This window comes from Podarcis pityusensis (assembly GCF_964106645.2).
Source record: "Podarcis pityusensis genome assembly, chromosome: 6".
In the NCBI taxonomy this organism is placed as follows: Eukaryota; Metazoa; Chordata; class Lepidosauria; order Squamata; family Lacertidae; genus Podarcis; species Podarcis pityusensis.
The window spans coordinates 82,315,812-82,339,358 of NC_138030.1; the positions used below are offsets into that span (position 1 = coordinate 82,315,812).

Sequence of the window (23,547 nt, forward strand, 5' to 3'; positions counted from 1 at the left end):
TGGCCAGACTTAAACATGTATCTAAATTCTGTAGGTTGGCCATAGCAGACATATTAAATTACTAAACCATCTGTTTTCTTTCCCGGTAATATTTAGGTTCTTCAGCATTTAACCCATTGTGAAGTTCTCTGATTACTGATCCCTCTGCTCACTTTCTGCCTGCCTTCATATCTCACTCTTGGGGGGGAAACAGCCAACAACGCACAACTCCCTTCAGCCTTTGAAATGCAGCTTTGTTCAGTATTTTAGTAGGGGAATCCAGACACAGGTATGGTGACATTTTTGGGGAATCATATTTTCATTTGTATTATCTTCTCAGAAAAGTCGTGTGGGGAGCCCCCCATACTCACTGATGCTGCATATAAAGGATTAATAAAAAATCGCTATGAGTCTGGGGACCTATTACCTTTCAACTGTGCACCAGGTTATGCTACAGAAGGACCACGGAATATTACATGCCACAAAGGAAAATGGTCGGAAGCTTCAACCTGTGAATGTATGTTGCATGTTTTGCCTGGGTAACAATTCTAAAGGTAGTTTGCTTCTGGGAACAGAGCAATTCAAGCACTGGTTTGAACAGCAAGGGGCATAGTGAACAAGAAAGTTCATCTCTGTAGATGTTTAGGCTCAGAAATGTGATTCTGCTTAAATCCTTTACAACTCCAGTTAAAATGATCTGGGGTAGAAAGGCTTGGAATGAACTCTGGCGATACCTTGGAGAGTTCTGCTGATCAGCTATGTCAATACAGTGCTACATCGGTTTACGAACTTACCGTATTTTTCGCTCTATAACACGCACCCGACCATAACACTCACGTAGTTTTTAGAGGAGGAAAACAAGAAAAAAAATATTCTAAACGAAATAGTGGATATATGATTTTTGTGGTTCATGCTGTGGCCACAGACATGTGATCTGACAGTGGGTTTGGATTAGCCCAATGCAAAAATCTTGAGGATCCATGTGGATCCATGCTTTGTAACCACGGAGGAGGGAAGGAAGGGGAACCATGGATCCTCTGCTCACGACTGCAGCAGATCCCCCCCGCCACCCGCAGGCATTCGCTCCATAACACGCACAGACATTTCCCCTTACTTTCTAGGAGGAAAAAAGTGAGTGTTATGGTGCAAAAAATACGGTAATCCGTTCTGGAAGTCCGTTCTTAAACCAAAGTGTTCTTAAACCAAGGTGTGCTTTCCCATAGAAAGTAATGGAAAATGGATTAATCTGTTCCAGACGATGATAAACAACCCGTAAAACAGCAATTGAACATGAATTTTACTATCTAACGAGACCATTGATCCATAAAATGAAGGCAATAATCAATGTACTGTACTATAAAATAAAATAAATAAGACAGTATTGTAGATGATAATTTTTTTTTAAAAAAATTCCTTACGTACACTGATGATAGTCAATGTTTGGATGGGGGGCTTTTATCAATTTCTGCAGTCACACAATCAACCAAGACCTGTACTGGGTTCCACACAGTCACAAAAATGAAGGCACCAGCCACAGTCACAAAAACAAAGTCACAAGCCACAGTCACAAGTCAGTCCCATAAAACGAAGAACAACAAGTCACAGTCAAAAAAATGTAAAAGCCACATAAACAAAAACGCAGAAATATAGCAAAAACAAAAGCTCCAAATGTCACCTCTGTATTGCGTGGGTGCTGGGGACTCAACAGGAAGCCTCTGATTAGCAGTGGGGGACTCAATTTACAAACGGAACACACTCAACAGGAAGCGGAACATGTTCAGCTTCCAAGGCAAAGTTCATAAACCAAAACACTTACTTCCGGGTTTGCAGCATTCTATTTCCAATTTGTTCATGAACTAAGCTGTTCTTAAATCAAAGTACCACTGTATTGATCAGGCAATAATCTGGGCTCACCCACACTGACCTTTCCTCCTGCACTTTCTAGGCAGAGCTCCAAGCTTTCAAGCTCCATATCTGGGAGCTTTTCTGTGGATTGCTGTTTGCTCCAATTCAGCAATGAATGGGTATTTGTGAGAAAAGACAGCTTCCGATTTATGTGAATGCTACTAGATGCAAAACGTTCTCTGACAAATCAGAGAAGTGGTCAGCCACTCCTACGCTTGGAGAAAAGAGAGCTTCTGATCAATATCACAGGTCTTTCTACTGCAGCCTTCCTGCTCCCCTAGGGTACCCTTTTATTTATATCAGTATCTGAGCAGTCCCTGCAAGCAGTGTGTCCCATCGTACTGTACCTCCCTTATCAACCCAGGAAGAAGTCGGCCCACAGCACACACGCAACCTCTCCTTTTTTTTCTTTTTTTAAATAATATTTATTACTTTTCCAACAATTTAAACACTACAAAAAAAATAAACAATGCAATACAATAACAATACATAACACTAACACATTAAACTAACAAAACAAAACAAAAACAATTTAAAATACACCAAACAGTTTCAATATCTTATCTTTCATTCACTTATTTCAGTGACCTCCTCGCACTTCCCTTTTTGTATTCCACTTCTGTTAATTGTTTCAGCAATTCCTTTCCATCTTCCTCTGCTTTCTATCCTTTAATTATCTTAACACATTCTAACCTTATTTTTCCCTTTAATACTCTATTAATCTGTTTATACTTAATTCCTTATAACATTTCTACTAAAGCCATATAACTTCATTCCAACATTTCACAAGTAACCTCTTCTCGGGTTGGAATCTTCCTGGGAAATCTATATAACGTTAAAAAACTGAAAGCAGTAACTTTTTAGATGAAGGCTCTTACTGCCAGCACTAGTTCCTAGGCAAGATGCATTCTGCCAAATCTTCTCTGGTGGTGTGAACACTGTTGCAAGTGATGGTGGGGGCAACAGCTCCTTCTTTGCTTCCCTCCCATGCCTCACAAACAGAGAGGGCAAACAACAATGATTACTCCAACCTTCCATCATTCCCCAGAGGGCAACCTCCTGACTCCTCCTCCACCTCCCATCTCCAATCTCAAAGCATTGCAGAGAGGAATGTAGATCCCCACTCTGCCAATATTAATTTCCAATTTGTTTTATGAAGGAATTGGGAAGTGGGGATCATGACATTGCATGCATGGATGAATGAATAGAATGGATGCTTTTTTAGAACTTGGTATGTTTGGATGAATGGAATGGGTGGTTGGGGGCAACATTTATTCTTTTTTGTGGAGTGGGGCATTGTTGCCCCACCATTAGATTGTAGGGCCTCAGAGGCTGGCTGCATTTAAATCCTGTCCCCAGGCTTCAACTTCCCCACCCCTGATGTAAACTAAGTGATACACATTGTAAATTGGTTTTCTGATGGTTATATTTAGGAATTTAGTGCTGAATCCCAGGTTCTGCTGCCGTCATAATTGTAGATGTCCCTTGGTCAAATTTAAACTCTGCCCTGAAGAAATAATATTGCCTAATACAATTCAATTAAAGGGCAGTGGCAACATCCAGCCGAGTTTGAGAACGTAGTTATTCTTCCCACTGAAATCTATGTGACATAGAGCTTAACTTGGCCTATATTATAGCAGAACAAATCAAGTATCTTAGAGATACAGTGGTACCTCAGGTTAAGTACTTAATTCGTTCCGGAGGTCCGTTCTTAACCTGAAACTGTTCTTAACCTGAAGCATCACTTTAGCTAATGGGGCCTCCTGCTGCTGCTGTGCCGCCGGAGCCCGATTTCTGTTCTTATCCTGAAGCAAAGTTCTTAACCCGAGGTAATATTTCTGGGTTAGTGGAGTCTGTAACCTGAAGCGTCTGTAACCTGAGGTACCACTGTACTTAAACTAAATGGCCTTGGGTTAAAATAACTATCTGTCTGAGGAATGGATGGATCTGTCAATTTCAGTTCTTCCAGCTTCTCATTTTTCCTGGGCTGTCCAGACAAGAAGACCCCCCTCTCAGCTTTGCTGATGTGGCTCAAAGGAAAGCAATGCAATACATTTGGCACCAGCTTGGCTGTCGCAGTTGCTGGAATGAGGTATACAAGGTGCCATCCTACTGTTTTAGGGACTCTGCTCTGGATTTGTGTAGTTTACTTCCCTTCTCCTAAAGATATCCTGCAAGGCAGTGAAGGTTCAGGATCAGAGCTTTCCTTCTCCTAGATGGGCTACCTAGTTGGTGAGCCCCATCTGCCCCTCACAGCATTTGCAGAAACTGCCTTCTTAACTGTTGGACCCACTGTTGGTCTTTGCATGGAGGTGTGGTAGTTAAACCAATGTTTGGCTTTAGTTAGGCATTGGACAGCAGGATTGCAGGTAAGCTTGGTCCTCCTTAACCATGATCTGTAAACATAGGCACCAACTCCTAGGGGCCAAGACATTTGGGGGTGACTTCTTTCCCTTGCCCAGGGATGCGGGTGGCTCTGTGGGTTAAACCACTGAGCCTAGGGCTTGCTGATTGGAAGGTCGGCGGTTCGAATCCCCGCGATGGGGTGAGCTCCTATTGCTCGGTCCCTGCTCCTGCTAACCTAGCAGTCTGAAAGCACGTCAAAGTGCAAGTAGATAAATAGGTACCGCTCTGGCGGGAAGGTAAACGGCGTTTCTGTGCGCTGCTCTGGTTCGCCAGAAGCAGCTTAGTCATGCTGGCCACATGACCTGGAAGCTGTATGCCAGCTCCCTCAGCCAGGAAAGCGAGATGAGCACTGCAACCCCAGAGTCGTCCGCGACTGGACCTAACGGTCAGGGGTCCCTTTCCCTCTTTCCCTTGCACGGCAGCTGGCTGGGGAGGACGGGGTCCACCTGCTGCTGGGGTCGCGCTGTAGCCTCATTTGGCTCCACCGCCCAGCTCTGTGTGATGTTGCACATGTGACAACAGGGCGTTGCATGGGGCCCCTGCAATGTTTTTGAGAAGTTGGCAACTCTGTCTGTAAGCAAGGTTTGCTTGCATTAAGCTCTTGCACTCTTATCTTTGTGTTTGTTCGCATTAGGTTCTGGTATTCTTTTTTTAAGAAGAATGATGGGTATCTATTATGCACAAAGCACAATTTGTGGAGGAAAAGCTTATTTGTTGGTTTCCTCTCCCCACGTAGATGCAATCTGCGGAGAGCCCCCTGCAGTTGCCAGTGCTGACATTGTGGCGGGGACAGCAGAGATCTATCTGCCTGACGACGAGGTGCATTATCAGTGCCATGAAGGTTTTGAAATCTCTGGATCGCCTAATGTAACATGTCAAAATAAAGAGTGGTCAGAACCACCGACATGTGTAGGTAAGACCTGGCATTGCAGATGATGATGATGATGATATTTTTTATTATTTATACCTCACCTATCTGGCTGGATTTCCCCAGCTACTCTGGGTGGCTTACAAGATATCTAAAAACAAAATAAAAGCATCAATCCTTAAAAACTTCCCTAAACAGGGCTGTCTTCAGATGCCTTCTAAAAGTCAGATAGCTGTTTATTTCCTTGACATCTGATGGGAGGGCATTCCACAGGGCGGGTGCCACTACTGAGAAGGCCCTCTGCCTGGTTCCCTGTAACATCACATCTCGCTGTGAGGGAATTGCCACAAGGCCCTCAGAGCTGGACCTCAGAGCAGAACGATGGGTGTGGAGACGCTCCTGCAGGTATACTGGGTTCCTGATCTTTCTTCTGTGTGCCAAATATAAATGTGAAAAAGGAAGTGGAAGAAACTGGAAAGAAATTACAAAATGCCTGGTGGCCAAGGCAGATATTTTATTTCTGAGTTAAAACTGGAGGCATGCTTTACTGTTACAGCCAAAGAAGTTTATTTTTAAAGTCCTAACAAGGAGAATTATCCACCTGTGTGAGTCACTGTTTTCCATGTGCCCTCCTCTGAAAGCTGGCAATTTTGCCTCTGCACTGGGAAATACTGCATGAAAAAATGGTATCCCAGTGTGAAGACATGCCTCTTTCCAGTCAGCCTCAGATGGGGAAGGGCAGCAATAGAGCATGGAAACTGCCTCTCAGACTGTGCATTTTGGGCTCAAAGAAGACTTGAATTGTATAGGAGAATTTCAATATTGTAATGTACTAGCAGGGATCGAAGATGGGTTTTGTATGCGCAATGCGCCACGTTCAATCCCTGGCATCTCCAGGTGGAGGCTAGGACAAACCACTGCCTGAACTCCTGGAGAGCCACTACCAATCCATATGGACCAGGGATGGGGAACTTGTGCCCCCCGATGTTGTTGCACTTCCCATCATCTCTGACCATCAATCTTGCTGGCTGGGGATGATGGGAGATGTAGTCCAACAACATCTGGAGGGCCACAGGATCCCTGACACAGATAAAATTGATCTAGGTGGACCTCAGTGCTTTTTGTGTTCCAGGGAGCAGGGAAGAGGAGTTGCCATATGCACCTTGACTTACCCTTAAATGACCCAATACAGCTGCCATTTTCAGGGACTTTTCTTCCTGGACTCATTTACAAAAGTGTAGCGTAGGTGGTTTCCCACGAGGCAAGACACAGTGATAACAACAAGAACCTTTATTGAACTAATGGAACTGGACAACAGGGGCAAAGGAACTGCTTATGTACATTTCTGAAGGTCTGGGCCACTCCCACTCCCAACGTGATTGGCTGCCTAAACTTCCAAGCTGTGAATTATGACTCAGAGTTTAAGGGCCAATGGCAGAGGCCTAAATCCTGAAATGTTCTGTGATTGGATATCATGTATCGAATCAGAACATAGGGGCTCAGAATTCTTAGTCCAGACTCAAGCTCAGGTAAACACAGACCTCTGAATACATAACAGAAAGCACACACTTTTGACCTCTAACTTTTATAGCTAAGAATGACAGCACTGGGGTTGCAAATAGCTATAGCTGTCAACTTACAGATTTGAAAATAAGGGACCAGCAGTCTTGAAAATAAGGGACCAGCAGCCAAAATAAGGGACCTGCAGCTCACCTGTTCCAGGCACTCCAGTCTTCCTGTCCTCCTGCAGTCTGGTCAAACTCATGCTGGTAGAACACTGGAGAACGCTGTCCAACCAACTTTGTAACCAGAGGTTCAACTGAATAGAATCTGAATCCCATGCACCACAAGGCCTATGCAGCCTCAACTTAAGATGGCTCCCCAGACTGGCTTTGCACTGCAAAGTCTGCAGCAGCACGTGCAACAAAATGGTGTCCAGCATTCAAAAACCCCCTCAGCTTGCATTAACTAGCGACACAGAAGGCATGCAAGCTCCACCCCCCCAGTCGTTCTTAAACTTTTTATTGGGTGAGCAACACAGCCAAGCAACACAGTTGGAGCCTCCCTCCTCCCTGGCCGGCAGGGAGGGAGGGAGAGGAGCTGCTTCCTTTGAAATTTAAGGGACATCATTTAAGAGACATTTAAGGGACATCCATCAATAAGGGACAGCAGCGGGACATGGCGCTGGAATAAGGGACTGTCCCTTCAAATAAGGGACACTTGACAGCTATGCAAATAGCAGGCTTGAGGTTGCATCCCCACAAGCATGTGCTCTTTTCTCAGCGTCCCCCGGTGCAGGTTTACTCTGCGTCAAACAGGGCTCTTTCCTAAGTCCATGTGTTTATGGTTACAGCTGGGTAGATAGGAGCCTACACCCTCGATGGGGGTTGGAGACCAGCAATTCTCACAGTTAGGACAGTATCCTTTCTTATGACATCTTTTTGTCCACTCTCAGAATGTTGGAACAAACTGGTTGGTGCTATTTTGTGGGAATAGAATGCATTTTCAAGGACTGAAGTTTTATCTATCATTTCAGATGTAACATGCCCTCCCCCACCCCGGGTTTCTAATGGTCAGATTACGACTGCTGTCAAGCAAAGGTACTTGCCTCTTGAGAAGGTGCGATATCACTGTCGCCAAGGATACAGCCTTCTTGGAGCTTTTACAGTAAAGTGTGTGAACAAAGAATGGACAGAATCACCAAGATGCATAGGTATTTGGTGTCCAATTTTAAAAATACAGTGGTACCTCGGGTTACAGACATCTCGGGTTACAGAAACTTCAGGTTACAGACTCCACTAACCCAGAAGTAGTACCTTGGGTTTTTGAACTTTTCCTTAGGATGAGAAGAGAAATTGCGTGGTGGTGGCAGTGGCAGTGGCAGTGTGGCAGCAGCGGGAGGCCCCATTAGCTAAAGTGGTACCTCAGGTTAAGAACAGTTTCCGGTTAAGAATGGACCACCGGAACGAATTAAGTTTGTGACCAGAGGTACCACTGTATTCTAAAAGAGAGGAATATAACATCCTTCCTTTTAAAAATAAAGTTGTATGTTAAATTTTGCACTGTGCGGATTCTTCCATAGTCTTGGACTGTCATATATTCTTTACCTTCTGCTAATCTCTGGGCTATGAGGAATATACCAGAGGGAGTTAAGACTGAAGTGTATACTATGGGAAAACCAACAATCTTCATCTAGAACGGGCCTGATGGAGATTCCTATGGGATTACTCAGTAGTTGGAGGTGGTAGTTTTCCTTCATTGACCAATCATCACGATTGTGATTGGGTGGGAAGAAATCCATGCAGACCCAATTGGTCTTCCACAGCACAAGGTGGCTTGCGATGCTTATTTAAATCAATTTGAGCTATTTACGATGTAATCATCTGTTTGTGGCACATGTTGATCTAGACTGTCTATGCCCATCTGATTCCAGTCTCCCTCTCAGATGACTGTGATCCACAGCAAAGGATAGACTAGAAGTATTTTTGTCTCTTCCAGCACTAGTAGCCAGCGTCCCTTGAACTGTAATAAGTACAGAAGAACTGAGATATCTCAACCTTTCTATAATAAATTCAAGTAATAATAATAATAATAATAATAATAATAATAATAATTTATTATTTATACCCCGCCCATTTGGCTAACCCTTATAACCTCATAAGTAAGAATAATATTATGGTTTTTACACCATCAATGAATAAGGTGCTTTAAAGCATAAGAGTGGGGGTGGAGAGGAGACAATGCAGAAAAATAAGAACAGGTCCGTTCCTGAAAGAGCTTACAAACTGAACTTTAGTAGACTGGAGAGGTAGGAACATAAACACAATACTGGATGAGACTAAAGATTCATCTACTGTGCTTTGCACAGTACCTAACGGGATGGCTTTGGAAAACCCACATGGAGGACAAAATCTGGACGGGGACAAGGAAGGCAAGAAAGAGAGAGATGAATACATCATCTTCAAATATGTCTGCCCAAAATGATGGGGCGCACCCTGCCTCATCCCATCCCACTTCAGACATTGCTAAGCAGAAAGCCAAACGCTTCATGGGAAAGGCGGTTTTAGAACCAGTAGAATTACCCCCATTCAACTGCAGCAAACTTAGTGCTTCAAGATGTTGATGGACTGTAACTACCCTGACCACTCGCCATTCTGGGACTGATTGGAGTTGTAGTCCAGCAACATCTAGATAGCATCACACTGGCTACCCCCAAGTTGCATGTTTGGGGCAGGAGTTCCAGACATCACAGGCAGAAAGGAGAAAACTAACAGAGGTGTTTATGGAAGCACAAGATATTCAGGCACCAGCATTTTATAAACTTCTATGCTTCTGCAGAATCAATTTTTACAAATAGACACTTGCAAGATACTGAAAGAGATTTTCAAAAACAGCAGAATATGATAAATTTTGATAGTGAAGAGCTGAGCAAAATTCAGAGGACAGCCGCCGCCTCCTCCCAATGAGAACCATGTCAAAATAGGTTCTAGTTGTTTTAATGATTGGTCTATTTGATCAGCTAAGGAGGTGCTGATAGAATGTCAGCCACACTTGAAGAGACATTAGAAAGACAATTTGTTCACTGATTATTTCACCCAGCAGATATACATAGCTCAATAAAATGTATAGTAAAACTTTCCCCCCTTTTTAAATTACCGTATTTTTCGCCCCATAGGACGCACCGGCCCATAGGACGCACCTAGTTTTTTGGGGGGGGGAATAAAGAAAAAAAATTATTTCCCCCCCCCAGGTGCGGGGCTGGGGCGGGTGAAGCCCGAGCCTCCCGCGACCCCAGCCCCCAGAACAGGCCGCTATCCGTGAAGTCGCGCAGCTCTCCCACGGCTAGCGGAGCACTGCGCGAAGCCCGAAGCTTGGGGCGTGCTGAGCTCAGCGCGCCCCAAGCTTCTGGGTGCAGGCAAGCTCTCCGCTAGCCGTGGGAGAGCTGCGTCTCCCACGCTAGCGGATAGTTTCCTGAAGCCTGGGGAGCGAGAGGGGTCGGTGTGCACCGACCTCCCTCGCTCTCCAGGCTTCCGCGAAAGCCTGCATTCACCCCATAGGACGCACACACATTTCCCCTTCATTTTTGGAGGGGAAAAAGTGTGTCCTATAGGGCGAAAAATACGGTAAATCTTTGCATGATACTTTTCTTTTTTCCTGATGTAGATGCTGAATTATAGAAATGCTTGTGTGCACAGCCATATGTGTAATCCTAATAAGTGCCATGTAATAGATTCCTTTTTCTGTTTCAATGCATCACCACAGATGCTTCAGGAAAATGTGGTCCTCCACCTCCTATTGAAAATGGAGACTTTCTGGGCCTGGTAAATTCAGAATATATGCCAGGGGCATATGTACAGTATAAGTGCCAAACTTTCCACAAACCAAAAGGAATTCAATATGTACAATGTGTCAACGGGCATTGGACAGATACACCAACATGCACAGGTACCGGAAATTTCTCTAAATCTTTGCTTTTTCTGTTCTATTGAAGGATATTCAATAAATTCAAAAACCTGTGACCTAGTGGCACCAGTGTGGTGTCAGCAGTTGGCATTGTTCTATATGTGTTTTTGCTTTACTACACACTTTTAGTTACCCTCCATCCCAGCTCCTCCCATGAACTACAGGTAGTTCTCTCATGAAGCAAAGTGAGTCACCCACCAAACTTTGGGTGCCTTTACTGATAATAGGCAGCCATGTGGGTCTTTCCCTTTGCAAGGTTTTCCTCCCAGACACTGACTTTCCACTTTCCTCACAGCAGTGAATTCAAATTTCCCTCAGTGCCTCTTCCTGCAAACAGCTGCATCAACAAACTATTAGATGGGCCTTAAGGTTAATCACATCTATAATGAGCCTTCAAACTTCACGTTGTAATGTTTTGGACAAAAATCAATAGTTTAAGAAGAACATTAACAATAACCACTTGTGGAGACCATATTGTTCTTTACCCCAGATAAGGCGAAGGGACAGGAGATATCTTACGGTTGTTGCATCTTCTGACAAAATTTGGGCTGTCATTACAGGCAACCCTCACATCTTGTTCTGCTGTTACTGAATGCCCTGATAGGCCTCAATAAAACATTCCTCCATGACTTGATCATGGATGAGGGGGCTGACCTGCTATCTTCCTCTCCAGGAAGCCAATCCACCTGGGAGCCAGGGTTGAGTTGTTCCTGCTGTTGGGCCAGAGACACAAAACAGGGATCCTGTTGGTGTACTGTTCGATCTGATGTTCACCATCCTCTCTGTTTAAGCTAGTGGAGATGATCTGGGGAGATGTACTGGAGAATCCCCAAGCACTTCATAGAATCATAGAATCACAGAGTTGAAAGGGACCCCAAGGGTCATCTAGTTTAAGCCCCTGCAATGCAGGAATCTCAGCATCCATGAAGCCATTGGTTTGAGCCAGAACAGGAAAAAATTAGCTTGTTCCCTCTCCCATGTGACAGCCCTTGCGATATTTGTGCTTGGAGACTTCATTTACATGCTGAAGCTGCATAGTCTGGACTGACTCAAGGACCTCATAGCTACCATGACAACAGCCACATACTGCTATATAAAGTATAATAATATTGGTATTGGACCCCAGTTCAGAAAGCACCCAATTAAATGTGGACTGCTACTGATGGTTTCTTCACATTGGCTGAATCTCAACTCAGAAAATCTAAAGCTTGTGACTCCCAATTGGTTTTAATGGGGAAAATATTCAAATTGCTATTTATTTATTTATTCATTTGACAGAAGCTTTACTTATTTTTCCTCAGAGGAGACCCACTGATGGGACCATCAGTGGGTCCCATCTCAATTTATTTCAGTGGGTTTGACTGAGTATGACTAACTTTGGACACAATCCAAAGGGTTGTTGGTTTTTGTTTTTCGTTTTGGTCAAGTGAATTCCTCGTTGTCAAATTAATCTCTTAGATGACATGATTTGTGCCTTTCTACAGTTCCTTGTACAGCAACCAAAGAAGATATGAATCAAAACAATATACAGCTGAGGTGGAAATCCGCTAATAAAATCTATTCTGCATCTGGAGACAAGACAGAGTTTGCCTGCAAAAGAGGCTTCCGGCCAGATCCATCCTCGCCTCCCTTCAGAGCCCCATGTATAGAGGACAGGTTGGACTACCCAAGATGTATACCTGTAGGTACATTGCAGTTAAAGCATAATAACAGAAAATTCAACACACATAGCTGTGATTTTTTTTTTTAAATGATATTTATTCCAAGTTTAAAGTTACAAAAAAAAAGAAAGAGAAACCATACAAAATACAAAGAAAACTTTAACCATAACAAAGCGAAAAATAAAAAGATAAAAGTGAACAATAAAATAGAATAAAAAAGAAGACTTAACAAAAAATATAAAAATGCATTAAGTTAAAATAAAACAAAAACAGATTAAACCTTTACATAGCCTTTTCCCTTTACGTATTTCCATGACCTCCTCTCACCTCCCAATTTTGTATTCTAGTTCAGATTGTATTTCCAGCAAATCCTTCTAACCTTATTTTCATTTACGTATTTTAAAATTAAAATAATGTAATTAAACCTCCTCTGTTTCATCAATTTCATCAACTCATTTTTGCTTAATCCTTTATATCATATCTACCAAACGACCTAATTTTCTTTTTCCGACCTCTTTCTAACAGTCTTTTATATTGATTTTTGTTAAGCTATAGAAAGCAATGTGCATTACAAAATAAATGTCTTTGAAATTTTCTTGGTCTACAGCATATTTTCAATTTTTATCCATCTATACCTGTTTTTCTCATCTCCTCCCAGAGTTACTCTTCTTCTTCTTTTTTTATAAAATATTTATTAGAATTTTACAATAAACATAGGTTTAAAAAAATTAAGAAAATTAAACCAAAGATTACACATAAACAGAAAAAGAAAAAAAGATAACAAGGATAATACCAATAAAACAAGAACCTAAGATAATACCAAAAAAACCAAGGACCTAAAAGAGAAAAAGGAAAATACAAAAAACAGATGGCTTAAAAAGAAAAAAAGGGAAAAAAATAAAAACAAAAAAATCCATTTTTCAATGTCTTTAGGCTCATTTACTTATTTCCTTGACCTCCTCACACCTCCCCTTTTTGTATTCCCGTTTACAAAATCCTTTCAGCAAATCCTTACCCTCTTCCATTTATCTTTACTCTATATCTTAACCTATTATAACAATATATTTTCATCCATATAACAATCTATATTTGCATATTCTTATTAACCTTATTACCAAAACCACTTATTTCCATTCCAACATCATTTTAACATTCATTAATTTTACAGTATTTCTGCAAATAGTCTTTAAATTTCTTCCAATCTTCTTCCACCGACTCTTCTCCCTGGTCAAGGATTCTGCCAGTCATTTCCACCAATTCCATATAGTCCATCACCTTCATCTGCCACTCTTCCAGGGTGGGTAAATCTTGTGTCTTCCAATACTTTGCAATAAGTATTCTTACTGCTGTTGTTGCATACATAAAGAAAGTTCTATCCTTCTTTGGCACCAATTGGCCGACTATGCCCAGGAGAAAGGCCTCTGGTTTCTTCAAGAAAGTGTATTTAAATACCTTTTTTAATTCATTATAAATCATCTCCCAGAAAGCCTTAATCCTTGGGCACGTGCTTTATGTGCTTTAACCTTGTCGTACCATAAGTATGCATGCCACCCAAAAACATTATTGAAACCTTCTAGATCCAAAATGTCTGTGTTCTCAAGAAGCAGCCAATCTTTCAGCCAGCAGAATGCTGCTGATTCATAATAAAGTTTAAAGTCTGGCAGGGCAAATCCCCCTCGTTCCTTTGCATCAGTTAATATTTTAAGTTTTATTCTGGGCTTCTTGCCCTGCCAGACAAATCTAGAAATATCTCTCTGCCACCTCTTGAAACAATCCATTTTGTCCAGAATTTGTAGTGATTGAAACAAAAACAGCATTCTTGGCAATACATTCATCTTTATAGCAGCAATTCGACCCAACAAGGAAAGCTTCAAATTTGACCATATTTCTAGATCCTTTTTCACTTCCAACCAACATTTTTCATAATTGTCTTTAAATAAGTTCCCATTTTTAGCTGTCATATTAATCCCCAAATATTTCACCTTCTTAACCACTGTTAAACCTGTCTCATTCTGAAACCTCTCTTTCTCAATCGATGTTAAGTTCTTCTCAAGGACTTTAGTTTTTAACTTATTCAACTTAAATCCTGCCACATAACCAAATTCTTGGATCAGTTCTAATACTCTTTTAGTACTAGTACTCTTCTTTGTTGTTCATCATCTCCTATTTTCTCCTCTCACCTTCCCTTTCTTTCACTGTTTTCTCCTTTCTCTCTCAAAGTCCTAGGCAGAATTAAAATGAGAAAAAAGTAGTTCTGCTGCCACAAGTAAAGCCCAAATTAAGCCATGACACAATCTACTTTGGGTATGAAATGCCACAAGTGTGTTAGTGCTTCCTTACTCAGCCTTTAGAATAAATTCACCAGGACCATTTAAACTTCAGTGCTCCTAAGCATCAGAATCATCACATTGTGGAGTAAGCATCTCTTGTTGCTCTTTCACTCTGAATGAATGGATTCATAATATTCCCCAGGAGAGTTCCATAATTCAACCCCCCCCCCCCAAATCTCAGCTGGTATCATAAATACAGCAGCAGTGTGGTGTAGTAGTTAAGAGCAGTAGACTCATAATCTGGTGAACCGGGTTCGTGTCTCCGCTCCTCCGCTCCTTCTTTGAAGTGTCTCAGCCCCACTCACCTCACAGAGTGTTTGTTGTGGGGGAGGAAGGGAAAGGAGAATGTTAGCCGCTTTGAGACTCCTTCGGGTAGTGATAAAGTGGGATATCAAATCCAAACTTCTCTTCTTCTTCTTCTTCCTTCTTCTTCTTCTTCTTCTTCTTCTTCTTCTTCTTCTTCTTCTTCTTTGCGGTGGAAGACTGAGTCTGTATTAGCACCTGATTTCTGACTGGTTTTTCAAGTCCCCGCGATGGGGTGAGCTCCCGTTGCTCGGTCCCTGCTCCTGCCAATCTAGCAGTTCGAAAGCATGTCAAAGTGCAAGTAGATAAATAGGTACCGCTTCGGCGGGAAGGTAAACGGCATTTCCGTGTGCTGCTCTGGTTTGCCAGAAGCGGCTTAGTCATGCTGGCCACATGACCCGGAAGCTGTACGCCGGCTCCCTCGGCCAATAAAGCGAGATGAGTGCCGCAACCCCAGAGTCATCCACGACTGGTCTTAACTGTCAGGGGTCCTTTACCTTTTTAAAAAAACTTGGGTTGAGTCCAACCCTTTAAATTGGTGTTAAAGTTTACCTATCAATATCAGAAATGCTTACCTAACAAGGCATATTTTGTACATGTGGAATGTTATTTTTAATGCCATCACTCACGGAAAATGATGTTTGACCTTTTATTGTAACACAGATAATTGGGAAAGTAATAATGGCAGCAATGATTGTGCAATGGGGTTATCAGTGTCTGTTGAGTGACTCTAGACAAAAAAAAATTGAAACCATCTTATAATTATTACATAGTGTTGCTTGCATATGGAACCAGTTTAATATAATAAAGTAATCAAAGACTCTTAGTAGGTATCTACACAAAGAATTATGTATGTATGTATGTATGTATGTAACCTTACATTTTCATTGCTTTCTTTCTATTTAACAGTGACAACAAAAGTAATTGGAAGAAGCATACATTTTTAACCAGCACATGATCTTCAAAATTCATTGATGATTTATTTTTAATATTATCAAATCAAGCTACTTCTTCACAACCACCAATAGATTTTCCCATGGATTATATGCAGCTGCTCACAATGGATCATGGGCCTAAAATTGGAAGCCTACTTCCTTGAAGACACACTTGTAACTTTTAAGGATTGATACAATGAGTATAGATGTAGGTCTGGTTCACTTACAACAAATTCTACTTTAAAGCATCATAGAAAATATTATAGGAAGGAAAGAAATACACCAGGAGACAATAACCCAAGAGTTTTGTATAAACATTTCCAGCTCTGGACTTTTGAATTCTCAGTGAGGCCTAGCAGCTGTAAATAATACACTAGTTGTGTAAAACTGCAGTGAATTTTTGTAAGCTTGTAGGGCTATTATGTTCATTAAAAAATAAAAGCACTTGTTTAAAAAAAAAAAGTCCTTTGTTAGTATATAATAAAAACACATAGCATACAAATTATTGTTTTTTAATGTACTAGTAGCAAGCTTACATACCTGTGGGAGGAAACCCCACTGAGTACATTGAAACTTACTTCTGGGTTAACGTTTATAGGATTGTAGTATTACAGAGGCGGATTTAGATCAGTGTGACTGGTTCTGCTGCACTGGGCACTGAGCCTGGGGCATCACAGGGCATCGCAACTATGACATGGTGAATTGAACAGAACGGAAGGGGTGGGAGGTTGCTGAATTTGGGCCCCACATAGGACACTGCTGAAATCTGAAAGACCAAATTATGTCCCTGACTATTACTATTGCTTGTGAATATGCTCAGACAAGCATATCGACCCTTTGGCATATTAACAGCCCCACAGATCGAGATATGTGGCTGCGTTGGTGGCTACTGGAATTTGGGAGTAAAGATCTGTTTCTTATGTCCTTAAATCCCAATATTAACAAACCATGAAAGTATCTGTCAAATCAGCCTTTCTAGTCCTGTTTTCCACAGTAAGCAATCATATACCTCTGGTACGCCCAAAATGCAATAACATAATCTTGTGCATGTTCCCTAACTAGGGATAGATTTTGTTTCTTTTGCTTCTCTGTTTCCCAATCTTAAGTTCTCTTGCTCCCTTTATATATTTTGCTGTTTTATAAATGAATAATAAATAATAATCAAAATAAAAACAACAACCTGATAACCCCCCCCAACCCCAACCCCCATTTTAAAAGGGTATAAGACAGTGGTGGCGAGCCTTTTGGAGACAGCGTGCCCAAACCCAAAACCCACTAATTTATTGCAAAGTGCCAACATGGCAATTTAATATGACAAACCTAGACAGCATCTTAAAAAGCAGAGACATCAGCTTGCCGACAAAGGCCCGTATAGTTAAAGCTATGGTTTTCCCAGTAGTGATGTATGGAAGGGAGAGCTGGACCATAAAGAAGGCTGATCGCCGAAGAATTGATGCTTTTCAATTATAGTGCTGGAGGAGACTCTTGAGAGTCCCATGGACTGCAAGAAGATCAAACCTATCCATTCTTAAGGAAATCAGCCCTGAGTGCTCACTGGAAGGACAGGTCTTGAAGCTGAGGTTCCAATACTTTGGCCACCTCATGAGAAGAGAAGACTCCCTGGAAAAGATCCTGATGTTGGGAAAGATGGGAGGGCAGAAGGAGAAGGGGACGACAGAGGACGAGATGGTTGGACAGTGTTCTTGAAGCTACCAGCATGAGTTTGACCTAACTGCGGGAGGCAATGGGGACAGGAATGCCTGGCGTGCTCTGGTCCATGGGGTCATGAAGAGTCGGGCACGACTAAATGACTAAACAACAACAATAATTAATATACGGTTTAAAAATGAGCTTTTTGGGGATTGCCCTGAGTTGTTCAGCTTTGGGGGGGCATTGCCCAGAGGTTTTTTTTGGGGGGGGTGCCAATACTTGCAGAGCTTTTGGGGAGGCTTGGATCACTGTTGTTTTTTTGGGGGGAAACACACACATTATAAACGCTTCCTATGGCACACGGAGCAGAAACAACACATAGTCTCAACAAACGCAGGAAGCAACCAATCACAGAAACTACAGCCGCTAACTATCTCCTGCTCGCTGCAAAAAATCCCACCAATCGCTGGAGGGGGGGGCAGGAAAACACCTGCTTGGCTGCCGATAGACAGTCTCTAAGCTGCCGTGGGAGCCGCGCACTTGAGGGATCGGTTTACGCATGAGGAAATGTGGGGGCAAGTGGCTGCCTAATTTGAGAACCCCAAACAACAGCACTGCTGGCGCAATTATGCGTGCCATATCTTTGCCGCTGCTAGTATAGGATATCAGTCCTTGTCCACACCATTTCACATTTTTTGAAAAAGAAAAAATCTGTTCACGCTAAACAAACCATTTTGCGTCCCAAATTTGCCAGTGTATTTCAAGTCTCCTTTTTCCTAATAATGAAGTTGGTGACCCCGTGCCTATCAGTTTGGCAGACGAATGTTGATCACCCATAGACAGAAGAATGCCTACAGCTCATTTCATACATTCCAAAGCCACTTTTCACTCACACAAGTCACAAAGCATCTTACAAACAATAAATAACAATAACAGAGTGGAACATCACAATTACAACATAAAACAAATAAAAGAATTAACAAACCATTAGTAAGTCAGTAAAACAATTACAAACCATCAGTGAAACAATGCCCGCGGGTCACGTATTTCACCAAAATCCCGATGCTGTTCAATTCACTCAAAAATGGTGCCAAACACCTGCAAATTGCCCCCTGCAAGGCTTTTTGGTGCAAACGCCGCATTTCCAGGTAGGCTGAAAAATGAACCCTTGGCGCCCAGACCGAGGGGTCACGGTTTTCGCCAAAATTCTGACGTTTTTCCGCGGGTTAAAGTACCAAGGGCTGATTTTTTTGGCCTATGATAAAATGTACTTTTTGCACCGCCAAAACTTGCAGGGGTGAATTTGCAACACTTTGGTACCATTTTTGAGACAATTGGATAATGACAGATTTTTGGTGAAATTGTGACCTTTTTCGAAAAAATGTTTTTCCACGGGTTAAGGCGTTGAGGGCTAGCTTTTTGGTCTATGATAAAATATGCTGTTTACACTGCCAAACCATGCAGGGGAGAATTTGCAACAGCTTGGCACCATTTTTGAGACAATTGAATGACATCTAATTTTTCATGAAATTGTGACACTGCGGGTAGGGGATTTTTTCGGAAAAATTATGACCGCACATGTTAAGGTGTTGAGGGCTGATATTTTTGGCCTATAATAAAAAGCCTTCTGTTTCTACCTCCAAGCTTTGCAGGGGAGAATTTGCAACTATTTGGAACCATTTTTGAGTGAATTGGATAACGTCAGATTTTTGGTAAAATTCTGACACCCCCCCCTTGAAATAGGAAAGTGAATAGCTAAAGCAACAGTGCAAAATCCATGAAACTGGGATCTTGAAACAATGTAATATTTCCTATTTTGATCAGCATTCGGAATGTGGCACTTCTTAATATTTCACAACCAGTTGTTTTTTTAAAAAAGTTTTATTGAAAATTTAAACAAAACATATTATCCAAAAACATATTGTTGTGCCTGCCGGCGTGGTTGCTCGAGAGCGAACAGGCAAGATCCCTACTGGGCTTTTCAAAGGCTTTATTATTGGTGCAGAAACATTTACAGTGCAGAATGTCTCAATTCCATGTCTTGCTCAGTCACTAGCAGAATCTGAGAGTGGGCGGTCCTTAAACTTTCCCCAGCAGAGTAGTCTCTTGACACCCATCCGACGCCTCCCCTCTCTGCGCATAAACCTACTGCGCAAAGAGGGCATGGCGAAAGGGGGACCTGCCTCCCCCCCGCTTTGCTCATGCACAGTGTCTTGGCTCTCTCTTGCATCCTCCAAGCCCTGCATCCCTTCCCCACTAGAGGCGGGGCTTCCCTCCTCTCACGATCTTGGGAGGCTCCCTGTAACCCAGCTGCCCTTCCACCTCTCGCCTCTGAGCTGATGGCAGTTCCCTGACACATATCATCCTTCATTGTCCTCCCTCCCACACAAAGCCCCACCCCACCCCCAACTTCCCTCAGTTCCAGTCTTTGGTTTCTCTGTAAATGCTGTTCTCTGCATGTTACAAAGTTGTATAGATCCTTAAATTGTTTGACTTATTATTGTCAATAAAAAAGTTTGTGAATGTTTATTCGAAATCTGCCAAGGAGTCCAATTCACTTTGTTGCCTCTTCAAATACTTTGTAAAGGGTTCCCATTCATCTTTAAAGTCACAGTTATCCTTGTCTCATAGCTTATGTGTCAATTTTGCCTGTTCTGCATAATCCATCAGTTTTTCTTGCCATGATTCTTTAGTTGGCATTTCTTCAGTCTTCCATCGTTGTGCTATTAGGACTTTAGCGGTCGTTGTCGCATACATGAAGATGTTTTTCAGCTTTTTTGGCAGGTCTTTCCCTACAATCCCTAACAAAAATGTTTCAGGTTTTTTTGGACAAATGTTAGATGGAACATTTTCTTCAATTTGTTACATATCATTTCCCAAATTTTTTTATTTACATTACAGTTCCCTGGCGGTTCCCTCACTGCGAGAAGCCAAGTTACAGGGAACCAGGCAGAGGGCCTTCTCGGTAGTGGCGCCTTCCCTGTGGAACACCCTCCCACCAGATGTGAAAGAGAACAACAACTACCAGACTTTCAGAAGACATCTGAAGGCAGCCCTGTTTAGGGAAGCTTTTAATGTTTGATGTATTATAGTATTTTAAGATTTTTTGGAAGCCGCCCAGAGTGGCTGGGGAGGCCCAGCCAGATGGGCGGGGTATAAATAATAAATTATTATTATTATTATTATTATTATTATTATTATTATTATTACAGTCCCACCACATATGATAAAATGTCTCCTCCTTTTCCTTACACTTCCAACATATATTTGAACTAGTTTTGTACATTTTCCCTAGCTGCACTGGTGTCACATACCATCTGTATATCATCTTCATATAACTCTCTTTCAACAGGGAACAGTCTGTAAATTTTAAATCAGTTTTCCATAATTTTTCCCAATCTTCCATCATAATGTTGTAACCTATATATTTTGCCCATTTAATCAAGACTGATTTTACCTTTTCATCTTTCGTCTCCCATTCTAATAGTATGCTGTATGCGGCCTTCAGTAATTTCACTTTCCCTTCAATCAATTCCATTTGAAACCAGTTGTTGTTTTTTTAAGCAAACAGATGGCAAGTTATTACATCTGCATTGTTCCTGGGAATTTACTTGGCAGGAACTTGTTTTTTCTACATGACTGTTTGTGCTTTGAGTCCACTCAAGTGAGTGGGATAGATTAACCCTTTCTTCTTTCATGGAATAAAGCTCAATGCAACTTTTAATTACCCATATTATAATTCCTTTAGAACGACCCTTTGCCACCACTGCCTCCACTGTGTGCCCTGCAACATCTGGCACTGGCAGAGAAGTGGTGCCTGCCAGGCCATCTTAAGCATATTTGGCGCTGTGGTGCAAGTGATGTTCTTGGCACCTCTCCCTCTCCCTGTCCTCCTTGCCCCCTGAGCTGGCCAGCTCAAGGCTCGCTTGCCACGCGGGCTTCCTCAGCAGTCCCGCTACTGCCACGGGGCGGGCAGGAGGGAGAAGGGCGCCATGTAGTTTTGCGTGCCACCACCACCACCTCCTCTCCCAGGCAGGAAGCGAGAGAGCACAGCTGGCCATAGGAAGAGCAGCCGCCGCTCAGCATGTCCCGGACTCCCACTGCTGGGTGCCACTGATGGGCGGGCGCCCTGGCGCAGGGCGCCACTAACCCTCATGGATAAGATGGCCCTTGTGCATCCATTGGTGCCAATTTCAAGTGAAAACGTGCTGGTTTCAGGCGAAGTGTCACCCGAAATGGATGCAATCTCACTCCAAATTGCTGAATGGTTTCTTTAAATGTAAAGGTTCATCACTGTTCCACCCGATGTGTATGTCTTTAAGGGGCCAGAGCAAGGGCCAGAGCAAGATAACGAGACTCAGCTTTACAGCTGTGAAACATAGCAGGTGCATAGCAGGTGCAATTGGGTGTAGTATATAAGGAGCAGCACCTAGCTCTCCCATTACCCTGGGGGATGGGTTGGTGGTTGGGTCTGGTTTGTTGTTGATGTATTTAGTGTTTAAGGAGTTTTTGTTTTTGTAATTAAAACCTTGTTTAAGCTATTTTTGAGTCCCTTTTTAATGCATGGTCTCCCCAGCAAGCTCTCTGCAGCGCTGCCATACTGCAAATAGCCAACATCTTTGGTTATGGGCCCAGCTGCTGAGTGGATGACTGCATATTTTTGGACTCTGAGAAAGGTTTGAAAACTCCTTCTCCTGTTGGTGTAGTTCTGTGGGTCTGGAAGAGTTCCAGAATGGTTGACCGGGTTCCAGAAGCTGAGAAGGCTCTGGTCTTCCCACAGCTGACAGATGAGAACTATTGTTTATGGTCTTTTTGGGTGGAGGCGCTTTTGACCTCTAGAGAAGTATGGACCTATGTAACTGATGACCCTCCTGACCCTGTAACTAATGCTTGGTCGAAAGGAGATGCAAAAGCCAGGGCAATAATTAATTTGGCAGTCAGCGACCAGCAAGTAGTCTATATAAGAAATAAGAAAACTGCCAAAGAAATGTGGGACAGTCTTGCAGCAGCGCATATTAGAAAAGAGTCAGCGTCTGCATTGACGTTTTTCAAGCAGTTGTACCAGACGAAGTTGCAGCCTGGTGGTGATTTGGCAGCACACTTGAGACGTCTGGAGGCAATACGCTGCGAATTAATTCGAAGGGGCATGGAGATATCTGATATTCAGTATGTTTTTATCATCCTTTGTTCCCTTAATGAGGACTTTGATGGTATAGCTAGCCAGATATCTGCAGTTCCACCAGCACAATTAACTGTGGAAGGGGTAACGGCAAGATTAATGGGCGAGTTGGACAGAAGGGAGCCTTGTGCCATAAGCACTCCTATTTCCAAAAAGAATGAGGAACACCATATCCAAACTTGTGGTGATACAACTGCATTTAAAGCTGCAAAGCGTTGTTGGTTCTGCCATAAGCAGGGACATTTTGCAAAGGACTGCAGAGCCAAAAGAAAGCAGAGTACTCCCAAGTCTGTTTCTGTTCGTCAGTCAAGGTCGTCAGCCCAGCAGCCGACATTGTATAGTAGAGACAGAAACGAGCCCTGAGCTTTTCATGCTCGGATAACAGATGGTAAAAGAATTAAAGGTGCCAAGTGGAATTCTTTTATTGTGGACTCAGGAGCATCTCAGCACATTTGCAACGATCGAAGCTTGTTTATTTCTTTCAAAGAGGAAATTTGTTAATGTACATTTAGCCATTTCACAAGTCTTGCAGTCGCTTGGCAGGGGTACTGTTAAACTTGACTCTTTAAACATTACTATGGCGAACTGCATTTACTGCCCGTCAGTGGACAATTTATTGTTAGTAAGGTGTTTTGCTCGTCAAGGCATAACTCTGCGTTTCTTAAAGTCAATGTGTGAGTTTTTCGAAGGGAACAAACGTCTATTGTATGCCCGGGAATCTGATGGTTTATATAGACTGTATTTTCACACCTACTCCCAATCGCCTATAAACTGCACAGTAGCACAGTCAAGCCAGGGGTTGAGGAATGTAAGGCCACATTCTGGGTGTGTCCATGAGGTGCACAGAATTCTGGGACATCTGAGTTTT

At 42.5% G+C, this 23,547-nt stretch overlaps 1 protein-coding gene across 1 annotated transcript in view; it reads left to right on the top strand.

Moving 5' to 3' along the window:
- The window catches only part of LOC308479545 (complement factor H-like), a 46,914-nt gene extending 30,623 nt beyond the window's left edge, over window positions 1–16,291 (top strand). Inside the window, 6 exon segments of the mRNA XM_081010249.1 lie at window positions 320–496; window positions 5,027–5,203; window positions 7,695–7,871; window positions 10,421–10,603; window positions 12,106–12,302; window positions 15,825–16,291. Coding sequence (XP_080866375.1) covers window positions 320–496; window positions 5,027–5,203; window positions 7,695–7,871; window positions 10,421–10,603; window positions 12,106–12,302; window positions 15,825–15,827 — 914 coding nt within the window. The 3' untranslated portion in view covers window positions 15,828–16,291.
- The last annotated feature ends 7,256 nt before the right edge of the window (window positions 16,292–23,547 follow it).